General features: G+C 54.3%; 2 protein-coding genes across 2 annotated transcripts; both read left to right on the top strand.

The window, feature by feature from the left end:
* Positions 1–3,055: 3,055 nt before the first annotated feature.
* BZA05DRAFT_342266 (uncharacterized protein) lies at positions 3,056–3,691 on the top strand (the record flags this gene model as incomplete). The annotated part of the gene is made up of 1 exon (XM_051481025.1): positions 3,056–3,691. One exon carries the CDS (start codon positions 3,056–3,058, stop codon positions 3,689–3,691), a length of 636 nt encoding a protein of 211 aa, XP_051336456.1.
* Positions 3,692–6,347: 2,656 nt separating this feature from the next.
* Positions 6,348–7,007, top strand: BZA05DRAFT_407833 (uncharacterized protein). The gene has a single exon (XM_051484661.1). The coding sequence runs from the start codon at positions 6,478–6,480 to the stop codon at positions 6,913–6,915; it is 438 nt and encodes a 145-aa protein (XP_051336457.1). The 5' UTR covers positions 6,348–6,477; the 3' UTR covers positions 6,916–7,007.
* Positions 7,008–13,374: the final 6,367 nt, after the last annotated feature.

Below are 13,374 nucleotides of genomic sequence, written 5' to 3' on the forward strand. Positions count from 1 at the left end.
CTCCTAGGGAATCCCAGTCTCACAGAGATCCGCAGCAGAACTGCGTTGACAACCGGTGCGGACACCGCCGGGGTTATACGAGCGGACGCAACACACTGGTGGTCTCCTTCCTTCCTTCGCTCGGGGAAGATACCTACGAGCGGAAAGGGATCCGGACCACGCATACATGTGTTGAGCGCTCATTGGGCACACATTCCGTCAACTTCGCGGGTACAGACTGAGTTGAATCACGAAAGCCATTCCGCCCAATTCGCAGGTACGAATTTGGCTGGACCACGAAAGCCATTCCGCCCAATTCGCAGGTACGAATTTGGCTGGACCACGAAAGCCATTCCGCCCAATTCGCAGGTACGAAGTGGGCTGGACCACGAAAGCGATTCCGTCATAGTGCTGGCACTATCCAGACGGGACCGCAATATCCCCACCGAAACGGTCTAGTCGACAGTGGGATGTCGTTCACGACGGCGCCGGAGATCTGCACCAAGCTGATGCACTTCAGCTCTGCCGTAGGACATCTTTCGCCCCCTGCTGAGTGATGCAAACGTGTGCATTGTCACGAATTACCTTCATGATAGATACCCTCTTAAGAGTTTTTAGCGGGATTCCCCCTGATGAGTTTCATTTATGGTTCTAACGAGTTTTTTATAGTCATGATGCCCTTTTACGAGTTGCCTTTGTTATGACTTTCTTTTCGCCATGGTTTTCTGTTGATTGCATACCGTTTTCCTTTTGTCCGTTTGTTTCATTTCGTCTGATTTTCTGCCATGATTTTCTGTTTTGAAAAAGAAAACCCAAAAAAAAACCAATAAAATGCGATAAAATAACCTAATCGTCGTCACCATCCTTCATTTTGCCCTTCACCCCTCAAATAATCCTCACAGATTCTCTGCTCTATAATAGCACGATGCCCGAATGGTGATCCGCACACTTATTCTGACTCGTTCTTCATTTTCCAGCCTGTTGTCGTAGCCCGTTCTCCATTGGGGAGATAATTACCAGTGTATTGGGGTGGTGAGACCAGTGGTAGGCCTGTTATCCATCGTGCAATGATGTTGTAGTTTAACTGCAGTGGTTCGAAGACTGCTTTTGTGCCTGTACACCAAGCGGGTGATGTGGACAGGCACCAAAGCAGTCCTCGAACCACTACAATTGACCTACAACATCATCGCGCGATGGATAACAGGCCTACCATCCACGAAACGCATCTCCAAGCTGCTGACACTTGCCAACCTACCCCCGCCACACACGTATTGATATCGTATCAGGGCAAAAAAAACGTATTTTGACCGTACTGATACGATATCGCTAGCATTTTGTCAAAGATACGTTAGCACTACCACATTTTTCAAGAAACAAAAGCAAGCAAGAAACAACTATCACGACAGGAGAAATCCCAAGTAAATCAAGTATCGCAGCCTTCGCTTAGTTAATAGGTAGTCCGTATCGTCCAAGCGCCCACGCCAGAGTCTCGGTGATCTCGTCCTGCCTGCCCAGCTTCCGATCAACCGGTGTGCGCGTCTAGCCCGGGGCCCTCGATGTAGTACATAGAGCACAGCTGTAGTCTTGCCGTCCGCGGCCCCGTAAGAAAAGCGATATCGACGCGAGCGACCGTGCCGAAACTAGTCCTGAGCTGCATGCCTGGTGGAGCAAGACCATGGACGTGCTTAGTGCAACTCGCGAGACACATGCCTCTAGAGACACTCAGGGACTCGTCAACGCGTCAGCACTTTTCGCCCCCAGCCCGGCTTCCTCCTTCCATCTCGTTGTCGGCCAGTAGACGGTAGTCGATTAGACACGGATGATAGAGAGTCGATCGCAGCAAGAGAGATGAGGAACCAGAGTGACGTGGGGTGGAGAAACCAGTCAGGTTGAATGGGGAGGATCACCATGCATACCAGCAAGCGTGTTTTCTTAGCGAGCGATGGAGTGCGGGGTGCTTGGCCCCAGTCAGCGATGGATTTATTGATAAGATGATGTCACGTGACGAATGATGTGGTTGGGTCGGATGGCTGCTGAGAAGTCAGAAGCGCAAACCCGGCAATCTATGCTCTGTTCCGTGCGGAAGCATCTCCGGCGACCATTCTACGGAGTGAATGGCCTTTGAGAGCGCCCAACTGGGAAGAAGATTGTGTTGTGGAAGTAGAACATCGGGAGATTGGGGATTTTTGAATTCATGAATTTGAGAAGAGATTAACTATGGCTTGAGATACATACTATGAGTTGCCTCTACACCATCCCTGTAACCACGCAGCAATTGATCCAGATTTCTCCAAGAGTTTTAAGTTGAAGTCCATCTTCGCTTGTAGATCCCCAGCTACCGTATGCAGTCAATCAGAAGCGACATTCGACCTCCGCCTTTCAGGTTTCAAGCTTCAAGCTTCACCTGCACCGAAATTGCCACCAGGACGAGTGCATCGCCCGCATCTCCCGCGGATCCGTCCGTCTGTCCGTGCGGAGCGGAGCGTAGATCTGTGGATCCGGGCATGCAATATCTGCAGGTACATAGCGTACATACAGCCGACACCCCCGTCCCGCTCAAAGGTTCTCAGGTACCGGTATGTACCTATATCGCACCAGGTTCCAACAGTTGCCCTTCAAGTCGCGAAGCATCGATCCTTGGTTCGGGTTGATTAATGAGGTGACACCGGAACGGGGACTATGTAGCACCTATTCAAGCGAGCAATGTCATATATGAGACGTGCGAACCGCGGCCCGGCCCGGCTACGCCAGCAGCACCGCCGGTCCACCGCTGGGCGACTCGCAAGCTCGTAGAGTTGTAGTTGAAAGTGGTGAACTTGCTGTATCCATGAAACCATGGTCAATGGCATCGGGTAAGGAACAGCCTACAGGGCATAGTCGAGACGGACAAGACTGACGAAGCATGGGAATCGCAATAATCGCAATGAAGGCGGCGTCCAGCTCAGGAAGGGAAGGGAAGGGGATCCCGGATTACGGTATAAAGGCGATATCCCCCTCGCCTTCTCCGGGGAATTTCTCTGATCTCACCGGCATCCAGCACCCAGTCCCACCCACACTCCCTCCGCAGATCCGCATCATGAAAGCCCTCCTCTCCCTCCCCGTCCTTCTCATTGGGCTATGCAGCTTCGTCCTCTGCACCCCCACGCCACTATCCCCGCGCGCCGCTGCCGACACCGTCGCTCCCGTAGCCTCCCTCTCGAAACTCACCTTCGGCGGCCCCGGCTGCCCCCAGACCGGCGGCGAACCATGGGTCTACGGCACACCCACGCAGAACCTCACGATCGTATTCGCGAGCAGCGCGTTCCAGGCGTCGATCTCGGGGGACACGACTACGCAGCGCACGTACTGCCAGATCAACCTAGCGATCACGCATGCGGCGGGGACGCAGTACGCGGTCGACCGCGAGCACTTCGGCGGCCTCGCGAATCTTGAGGAGGGGGTGCGCGGAAGGCATAGGATCTCTTACTACTTCTCCGGAGAGCTCGAGACGGTCGCTAGTGAGGTCGAGTTCGGGGGGCCGCTGCAGAGGGAGTACGAGCTTGATGAACAGGTGGAGGAGCTGTGGTCGTCGTGCGGACAGGGCGCGGGGCTGAATGTTAACTCGGAGGTTTATGTCACTAGCAATGGGGTGAAGGGCAAGAGGGGTATCATGACGGGCGACTTTGGTGGGAACGCGCTGTTTGAGCTGCATTTGAAGTGGAGGGCCTGTTGAGACGAGTTTTACATATACTGAGGAGCTTTGCCGGAAAGATGGGCGAGATCCGGTTGTATGTACCGTTGAACTGTAAGGAATCGTGCAAATCGTATTACCAGAGTTGCTAGTGGACGTACTGTGGCGGAACGATGGAGGAGATGTCTGCGAGAGGAGGAGATCTCGGCGAGAGGAGGAGATGTCGGCGAGAGGAGGAGCTGTCGGTGAAGAGGAGGAAGCGAAGGGGACTCCTTTCGGCGGGAAACCCCGAATGTGGTTAGTAGTGGGAATCAACGTCGGCGGGCATGGTGGGGTCTTCTTCTTCTTTCTTGATCATCCTCTTCAAAGTGGACGATCAACCACTATCTCCTCTTTCTCCTTGAGTGTTCTCCTTCCCTCGGCCGTTACAGCTTATGATGCGATCGCTCACGGTCCATCTTCCGCCTTCGGGCTTGAATCCACACAGCCCAGCACATCTCACGAGAAGGCAGAATTTTCAATTCCCCCACCACGAGGTAGCCAACGATACCCAGTATGTGCACAAATCGAACAGCAATCCCATTTCGCGCCATAGAAATACATGAGCACGTATGCCTGCCAAACAAAACAAAACAGTACGCCAACTCCAACCACGGCCTCCACGCTGCCGAAATCCCCCCGCACACCACCTCCCGCACATCCCGATGCACTGCAGGGAGTGCCTTCCGTCCCAAGCCGACGTCTTCGACGTCCAAGCGGTAACGAACGATGTTGTAGCGGTGGTGCACCACGAAGCCATGAGCGTCGAAGGCCCACGGGCACAGACACAGCCACGGAGCGGTAGCGAACGCCGTAGCAGTAGCAGTAGCAGTAGCGAGCGATGTCGCGGAGCGCCGAGGGGAACCACCGCAGATAGCGACGACGAAAGGCACGAGTGGAGTCGAAGAAATACAGGTTCAGATTCGGAGCAGGAACGGACGTCGGAGGTAGTAGTAGTGTTCAACCCGCACGAAACCGAAACAACGAGAATAGCACTGTCCGTCGCACAGTATGATTTAGCCACCACGACAACGACGACGGGACAAAATCGGGCGACATACGGCCCTCCTCCTCCTCCTCCTCCTCCGAGAAGAGCTGTTCTTCACTCTTGGGGACTGCCGGCGACTCGGTCCAGCCGTCGCCCATCACTACCCTCGGGACTCGCTTCCCCCCTCTGACTGTCCACAATACTTCCGCCGCCAGATCGCACTTCCCTTCCGAGTTCGAGCCCACCACACCACCTCCTCCGAACGTCGTCCACCACAAATACCGGCGGCCGCGGCGATGCCTGCCGGAAGTACTCGTCTTCGGCCCTCTGGAGACGTTCGCGGAAGACGATGGAAAATATGGGGCCCGTGCTCATGGTTTTGTTGGTGGGTACTGCGAAGCGGGACTCTGGAGGAATAAGTATCAGGGCCTATTCCGGAGGGGAGATGAGGGTAGGACGAGTGGCTTTATTGGCTGAGAACTCGTACAACACATGTATGGAACCCTGGGGTTGGGGGCTTCTTATGAGGATGAGCATGGAGAGATCTGACTTACTTACAATAATCACAGAGTGTTTTAGGTTTCGTTAGTGGTGGTGGTGGTTTTCTGAGTGTTTGACGAGTTACGAATTACGAGTAAGCTTAGGGAACCTGTTTGAATACCGGTCAATGTTCCGCAACGTTGATCGATGGGCCACCCCCCGCGCCCTGTATGTGGGTACCTTTGCTTTTCTTTATAACGTGGCTCTCCGGATCTCCGTAACCTTCTTCCTCACGGCAACCTCCAAGTTCCAACAATGGTGGGTTAGAGATTGCGATTCGCGAACCTCCGTCCGGCGTTCACACTCTGGAGTGGTGTATAAATTGCTGGGCACGATACGTCAACAACACCCTAGGGTAGAGTAGAGTCAGCGTAGTGTTTCGGTAGCTGGACACGATATCGTCAAGCTCCCCGTCTGCCACTCTGATCTCGATCAACTATTGCCGTCAACCCCAGATTTGCGCCTTGGTTAGCGGCAATAGGTCGGCTTTACACAGAGTGATAGAAGGAGGAGGGGGACAACGAACACACAACGGTGATGTTTCGAGGAATGCATGGAGGGATGGATATGCGTATTTAACTATCGTCCTTCATGTGAATTGTGGTTAGCGCCGCGGAATGGCCAGGCTGGCTGACTGGCTTCACGAACACCCACCCGGTCCCACCACCACCTCCCACCACCACCGAGTGCCCACCACCACCGAGTGCCCACCACCACCGAGTGCCCACACCCACATCCTCAGACCGGTAGGTACATATTCTGACTTAAAGTAGTAAAGTACTCTAGGTACCTAGCCAATGGTTTTCGCGAATGCCGTTCTACCTCAACAGCACAATAAAAGCCGTGGTTAAGGGCTTGCATACATCTACAGCTCTGCCAAAGTCTACAGCCAAAAAAAAAGTCAATAATTTGCGTACCTACCAGCAACCAGACCTTCGCTTCCAGCCAACAAGACCTCGATGCTGTGCTACCTCGAAGCCGAGCCACAGTATGTGGAGTACATAAGTGGAGGATGTGGAGTACATATCCTCTGCAGACTGCAGCATGTACTGGGGTGCAAGAGTAAGTGGTGCACCGCCTTAAGCGCCATGGCTGGGTGGGTGGCCGTGTTGGTGATGTAATGGTGACATTCTCGAATATTCGGCTTGTGTGTAAGGCAAACTCAACGCCGCCACCCACCATCGTCGTGCGAATTCTGTCGTTGTGAAGTCTATTGTTCGTACATTCGGTCGTTATACGAAGTCCATCGCTGCACGAAAGCATGAAGCAGAAAGGAGTCCGCGATCCGGTACCGGAAGGTGTCAGTCACAGAGAAACGACTCGGGACGAACGAATACAGATCATTGCGCTACGCGAGAAAGCGGGATGGAGCTGGAGGCAAATAGCAAAGAAACTCAGGATCGATAAAAGCACGGCCTCGAGAATTTATCAGTGTTGTCACCAGTACGGCACTCCTTCAAATCGAAAACGATCCGGCGGACCCTCAATCTTCGACGCCGCAGAGAAAGCCCGTCTCGAAGCTTTTGTTACCCGCGACTCCCGTACTCAACGTCTTAGCTGGGAAGCAGTCTGTATTGAAATGGTTTATGCCTGCGACTCTAAGACAGTTCGAGATGCGGTGAAGTCTATGGGATATCACAAACGGGTCCCGAGAAAAGAGTTCCATGTCAAACCTGACAACAGAGGAAAGGTTAGATAGATTGGTAGAAGGTATGCCTGAAAGGTTGCAGGCGGTGATTGATGCTAGAGGAGCACCGACAGCATATTGATGGTTGGGTGGGAAGGGGTGGTGCACGACGTTCTCCAGTCATACAAACAAATCACGTTCGATCACTCGTTTTGCTCTATCTGGTCTGGTGCCATATATTTTTTTTACGGCGTTTAGAATTTCATAGTGGTGGTGCACCACTTTCCCTGACACCCGAGTACGTCAGAAGCTCGCAACAACATGAGTTGAAGAACAGCCGTCGCAGAACTTTTCACCTCCTCCCCACTTAAGTCCAACAGATGAAAGGCAATGAAACGCATCCCTCCCGTGGGCACAACCGCCTACGCTCCAAATCAACGCCCGTGGGCACAACCGCTTAAGAAAAATGCCAACCTCCGCGCCGGGAGCACATCTCGTCAACAGAACATTATCATCCCCGTAGACATGTATTCCCTCTTACTGGGAAGCATTTCCTCCTCCTGAGACGCAATAATTTCCAGTTCATTCTCGTGGTCGATATAAGGTTTGAGGCGGTTCCCGTTGACCGGGTTCCTCAACGGTCCTGGATTGTTCTTTCCTGAAAACCGAGGGTCCGTTGCTGCTGCTGCGCCCCTCTCGCTGGGGCACACCGTAGAATCATGGCAGAAACCTTTGCAGTTAGAGCAACGCTGCGTAGGGCACACCGTAGAAGCATGGCCGAAACCTTCGCAGTTAAAGCAACGTTGCGTAGGTTGCTGCTGTTGCGAGCCTCCTGCCCGCGTTTGGCATCCTTGGTTGTGAGGCTGGGTCAGCCCGTGTCCGGCCACGGTACTAGTCGGCTGAGTCCTTAATCCTCGCGACGTTCCGTCTCGACCCAGTCCCCCTCTCTTCTGCGCCTCATCCGCCGGGACGTCTCCGCGTGCGATGGATGCCTTCAGTTTCCTGCATTGCCTCTTAAGTTTTGCAGGAGGGTCAGGTCTACTTCATTTCGAAGTGCCGAGTTGTGATGGCCAAGAAGCAGTTTTCGAACGATAGTGTCCAGATATTCCACACCAGTCGCATCCCGTAGCACCCTGGTTGTTTCCCTGACCCATTTCCTTTTCTCCTTTTGGGGCCGCTTGTCCACGTCGGCACCTTGACGTCTCGTGTCTGCCTCCACACACCGAGCACTTGCCTTCCTGCATGAAGTCCACCAAGAATGTATTTGACTGGTCGTGTACCTGTTTCCAGAACTGATCCTCCTCTGGAATCGGTGCAATCCTGGACCTCAATGCGGCCGGCTCGATATCATTGCATATCTCATCGCACATTAGGTTCCATGATGTGAATCCGACCCGCTTGGCCAGGATCTTCGACTTGCTCTTGAACGTGGCGAAAGAAAGGGCGTTCGTCTTAGTAGCGTCCCAACGCATCCGCCACAGTTCCATCCTCGAGGCTTCCTAGTCGTATTCAGACGTGAATTCCTCGCGGAGGAGCTCGTAAAGCGATACTTCGACGACGGAGGGGCGCTTGATGTTGATGATCGTATCGGCAGGCCTCCAGCAATTCGGCGAGGGTCCGCCGCTATTGAAGTATTCCTCCCACCACAATCTTGCGGTGCCTTCCATAATACTTCCGATCGATGCGCAGAGCCGTCGACCGAACGCATAGTTCGACTTGCCCTCCGTGTTGTGAAAGTTGACGTACGTATACTCATCGTCCGCCGAGCAAATCACCGTTCCACCGCGATAGACCGGGTAGTTGTGGCCGAGGCAGAAGTTCCGGACCGAGACATCAAGTGATCTTAGCTCTTGCGGTTCGCCGTGGAAGTTGAATTCGTTCCGAATCTTGATCTCGCTTGGGAATCGAACGGTGCTAACGACCGGTGGGACCGTGGACGCGATTGCCATGGTCGGGGCACGGTGTGGCAGTCGGGGGGGGGGGGGGGGGGGGGGGGGCTCGGGGGTGACGCTCTCGTGACGGCTCGCGGGGCGGGAGCTCTCGTGGCGGCTCTCGTGACGGCTCTCAACTCGCTCGCTCTCGTAACGACGTGTTTCCATGCGCGGAGTCTCAACTTCTCGCTCTTCCGATAGCAGGGGCCCTCGTTCCCGCTCCGCTCCTTCTATCTAGTTCGTCGTCTTCTTCCAGGATGGTTTCCTCGAAGACTGATGCTTCTCCCGGGTCCACCTTGTTGTCGAGTATATTCTGAAGGTATTCCCACTGATCTCCGAAACTGCGTAGCTGTACCTTCGGTTCCTCGCGGTGTAGGTATTCGGAGCTTGGTGTAAGAAGGGCGGACTGCGTAGATCTTCTCGTAAAAATACCGGCACTGGAGTCGGAACCTGCTGAGGGTGCTGATGGCCAGCTGCGGTTGCGTCTCCCACTCTGCCGGATATCTCCTCCCCCCGTACTGGTTTTGGTGCTGCTGTTTACAGTATATACCACTCCTTGTCGACCTCTTTGCACAAGGCCAAGAACTGAGTGACAACGTCTATGCCGATTGCTGCTACCCTCCTCGTGAGGTTCTTATTCCCGTTCTCCTCGACCCACTTGCAGAAGTAGACGTCGAACTTCAGGCAGAGCCGCAGGCTGCAGGCAAAGCTCCTAGACCTGACGGTAGGTTGCCGAAGACTGAAGCCGCAATGCTCAGATTCGGTCAATGATTGGAGAGAAGATAGAATATGTAAGGAGAAAGAAAGATTCCTCGATGAGGGCGGGTTCGTGATATATTGTGGTCGCCACCTGGCACTGTACGCAACTAGGTGTGTCGATTGAAAGTCTATCTGACAAGCTTCTAGTCCAGAACCTCCTCCGTGCCAAGGCTGCCAAGTCACTGGAAGGGCTGCAGCCTGCAGTCTGCGGGGATTTCTGGACAGCGAGGGACTAGTATGCTGTTACACGACCGTGTTACGATATTTGACCGTACTGATACGGACAAAAGCGTATTTTTTACCCCCCCCCCCCCCCCCTTCAATACAGTAGCCGAGCTGTTCGAACTTCGTGCAAGTGATGACTTCGGTCTATAGCTTCACCAGCGGTGATGATGTACTTACTTACATATCCAACTCTTCCACCCTTTTTTTCTTTTCCCTCGCCAATTAGAGTGATTGACTGTGACTGATGATAAAAATCGACATACCTAGGTACCTCCTATGTAGTCGGCCAGTCAAACACCCGGCACCCGACACGCGCAATGGCGCTCGTGGAGTTGGCGGCAGACACACCCGCAGCTACATACGCTGCTCCACTTCAACTCCGCCATTTCCCTAGTGCTCCCCCGGTGCTGCTGCTGTCCAGTGGCCAGCACCGATATATATGCCTTCACCGACTCACTGCAGAGCAGCATAGGTATCGCATCTACTGACGTCGTTACAACATCCCGCCTGACAGGCTGGCCGATGGCACATAGTACGTGCGACGCTCATGTGGACACCGCTAGTTAGCTTCATGGCTGCGAACACAGCTCGTCACCCGTACGGGACAAAAACCGTGTGAAGCACTCGACTGGAAGAAGCAGAAACGAGTGAGAGTTAATGAAGGGCTCTACCTACCTATTCTCGCTTAGCGGTGAGGTTTTGTAATTTGCTCCTGTATTGGTGGGCAATACTTGAGATGACGGGTAACTAGGAGAGCTCTGTGGTGTGGACTCTGGAGAACTCAGAAGACGGGAGGAAGGGAGGATGGATGGATGGAAGGCAGCGGCTGTCCGCATTGGAGGTGCTGCTGGTTAGTAACTTAGGATTTCCAATCGCGCGGAACCGAATGCTGCCCTTCCACCGTGTGTACTGTCTACTGCCCACTGTTCAGGTAGATTTGGGGATCGTGGGATCGTAACTTCGTGGGATCTTGGTTCCTTTGTAAGCAGCGGCGAGCGCGAAGCGGTCTAGGTAGGATGGTCTCTGCTCGGACAGGTACGTCTGGCAGTGGGCACCTGCAAATGGGGGAGGTTTCGTTGCTGCATACTATACCCATACTCTCTCTATTGTCGCGCCTAGAGAACGAATTGAGTCTTTGTCATTTAAACACGGCAAAGCATAGTAACGCCTGGCTTGCTCACGTAGAATGCGTCAAACACGTCGAAAGCCATGCCCATATACCTACCTCACTTCGAAATTACAATTTCGAGATGTATCATACTTACTCTAGCCAGGCTATGCCGATCACTCACTCACTCACTCACTCACTCACTCACTCACTCACTCACTCACTCACTCACTCACTCACTCACTCACTCACTCACTCACTCACTCACTCACTCACTCACTCACTCACAGTCTTCCAACTTCCCAATTTCCAAGTTCTAACCAATTCAGGGCGCCCAGGCAGGTTTAGGGGCAGCGGCAAGTTTGGTCCGAGTCGTCGCGAGTCGCGACGCGTCGACGAACGCGCGGCTGGGCTGGGCGGGGGAACTCTCAACCCTCCTGTTATGTCAGGAGTCAGGAAGGAAGTGGGAACTTGGAAGACACGATGCTGATGATGATGATGATGATGATGATGATGATGATGATGATGATCGGATTCTTACAAGCAGAAAACTCCTATTGCTACAAAGTAGTTACCCAGAAAGAACTGAAAACCAAAAACCAAAAAAGAAGTGCAGAGGCGTATGTAATGTAATGTATGTACGTATGATGCGCCTGCCTCTGAAAAACAGACAGACAGACAGAAGGAACCCCCTCAAACCCCACACAAAACTCCTCCCACCCACCAACGCGCAGATATGCGCAGATTGAATTGAGACCCGACGGACAGACGATCAAGGCGAAGGCGAGTGTCGAGACTCGCGACTCGCGCCAAACCGCCCTCACGACAAACCTGCGTTTTGCCCCCCGTTCCCTTCCCTCTCGCGATCCCCCCTCCCCGCCGATCCGACGTGACCAAAGAACACCCGCGTCACGTCACGATACGACACGATACCACACGCCACGCCGGGTGGCAAGCGTGCTACAACCTCTCGCTCCTCTCACTCCTGTCGCTCCTGTCGCTCCTCTCACTCGTGGTGGTCGTCTTCTCAGCGGTCGCCGCGGGATCGGGATTGGGATGGTGGATGAGCATTGACCTGGGCGCCGAGTCGAAGTCGCTATGTATCCACGTCAGTTCAGTTCAGTTCAGTTCTCCGTCCGTCCATCGTCCGTCCATCGTCCGTCCATCGTCCGTCCGTCATCGTCCGAACTTCTTTTCTTTCTTGCATGCGCGATCATGCTCGAATCATGCTCGATCCTGCTCGAATCCTGCTCGATCCTGGGCTGGGAACGACAGGAAAACTCCAGGAACGAAAAAAAAACTAACCCTGAACCCTGCATGCGGTATCCGTCGACGTGGTGGACTTCGTACGGACTCGAGATGACCATGCTGCGTGTCGGTTTCTTGTCCCGCCCAAAGATCCGCCTAAAGACTGGATTCGACGCGCGTGAGTTAGCACCGAAGGGCCGCGCGGGTGAAAGGGAAGGAAGGAGGGAGGGAGCGAAGATGTTGACATACGCCGTGCGCAATCCATGCCAATCAATCCGTGGTACCGTAGGTCCCGTGGGTCCGTAGCGAATGTGTGGTGCGGTGTGGGCGGTGTGGGCAACGAAGGCGAATGTGTGGTGCGGTGTGGGCGGTGTGGGCAACGAAGGCGAATGCGTGGTGTGCGGATTGTCGACAGTGGCCAGGCCAATTGACTGGCACACGAGTGGGGGAGAGGAGGGGAGGAGGGGGTGCGGAGGATGGTGAGCGGACTGCTGCTGCGGGAGGGGCAGACGGATGGGCGAACAGGAAGTGAGACCTGTTTCCCGAGGTTTGTAGAGTAGGTGGAGTACTTGGGTAGTTGGTAAGTGTGGAGAGCAATGTCGAGCTTGAAGCTAGGTAACTAGAGTGGTGTCCGCGGAGCTCGAGCTCTACCAGGCAGGCAGGCAGGCAGGCAGGCAGGCAGGCAGGCAGGCAGGCAGGCAAAACGAACGAACGAACCGGTGCATCAATCGAATCAATCAATCAAATCAGCCGCCTTGCTTTTTGCTTCGCTTTGCATTGCTTCGCATCTCGCTTTTAGATTGTTAGAGCAGCGTTGCTCGGTGCGCCTCCTTTTCCCTTCCTTTCCTTTCCTTCGCGTATGGTAGCCGTCCTGCGCGAGACGAGACAGGGTGCATCGCCCCTCGCGTGAGCACTTGCCCTCTACATGGCCGCCACTGATTGGCCGGCTCCTTCCTTCCTTCCTAGTGGTTCCCCCCCCCCTTCCCCCCCTCCCCCCTCTCCGAACCGTCATATCACAAAGCGGATTTTCCCCTGTCGCGAGGGGAGGGGAGCCACTCTGTTTTCGTGGGGTCCGGATTCTCCACACCAGACCCGCGATCGCCGCGACTCGCGAGGCACGCGTTCTTCTTCGCGCTCGAGTCCTGCGTTCTTGGTGGGGGGAGGGGCACGACGCACGACGCTTGATGACGCCCGCGCGCGTTCCTCGCTCGCCGCGAGGCACCAGTTATATAGAGTACATACCTTCAGTATCCTGCGCTG

The sequence above is a fragment of the Tricharina praecox genome, assembly GCF_024521635.1.
Source record: "Tricharina praecox strain CBS 144465 chromosome Unknown BZA05scaffold_26, whole genome shotgun sequence".
NCBI classification, from domain to species: domain Eukaryota; kingdom Fungi; phylum Ascomycota; class Pezizomycetes; order Pezizales; family Pyronemataceae; genus Tricharina; species Tricharina praecox.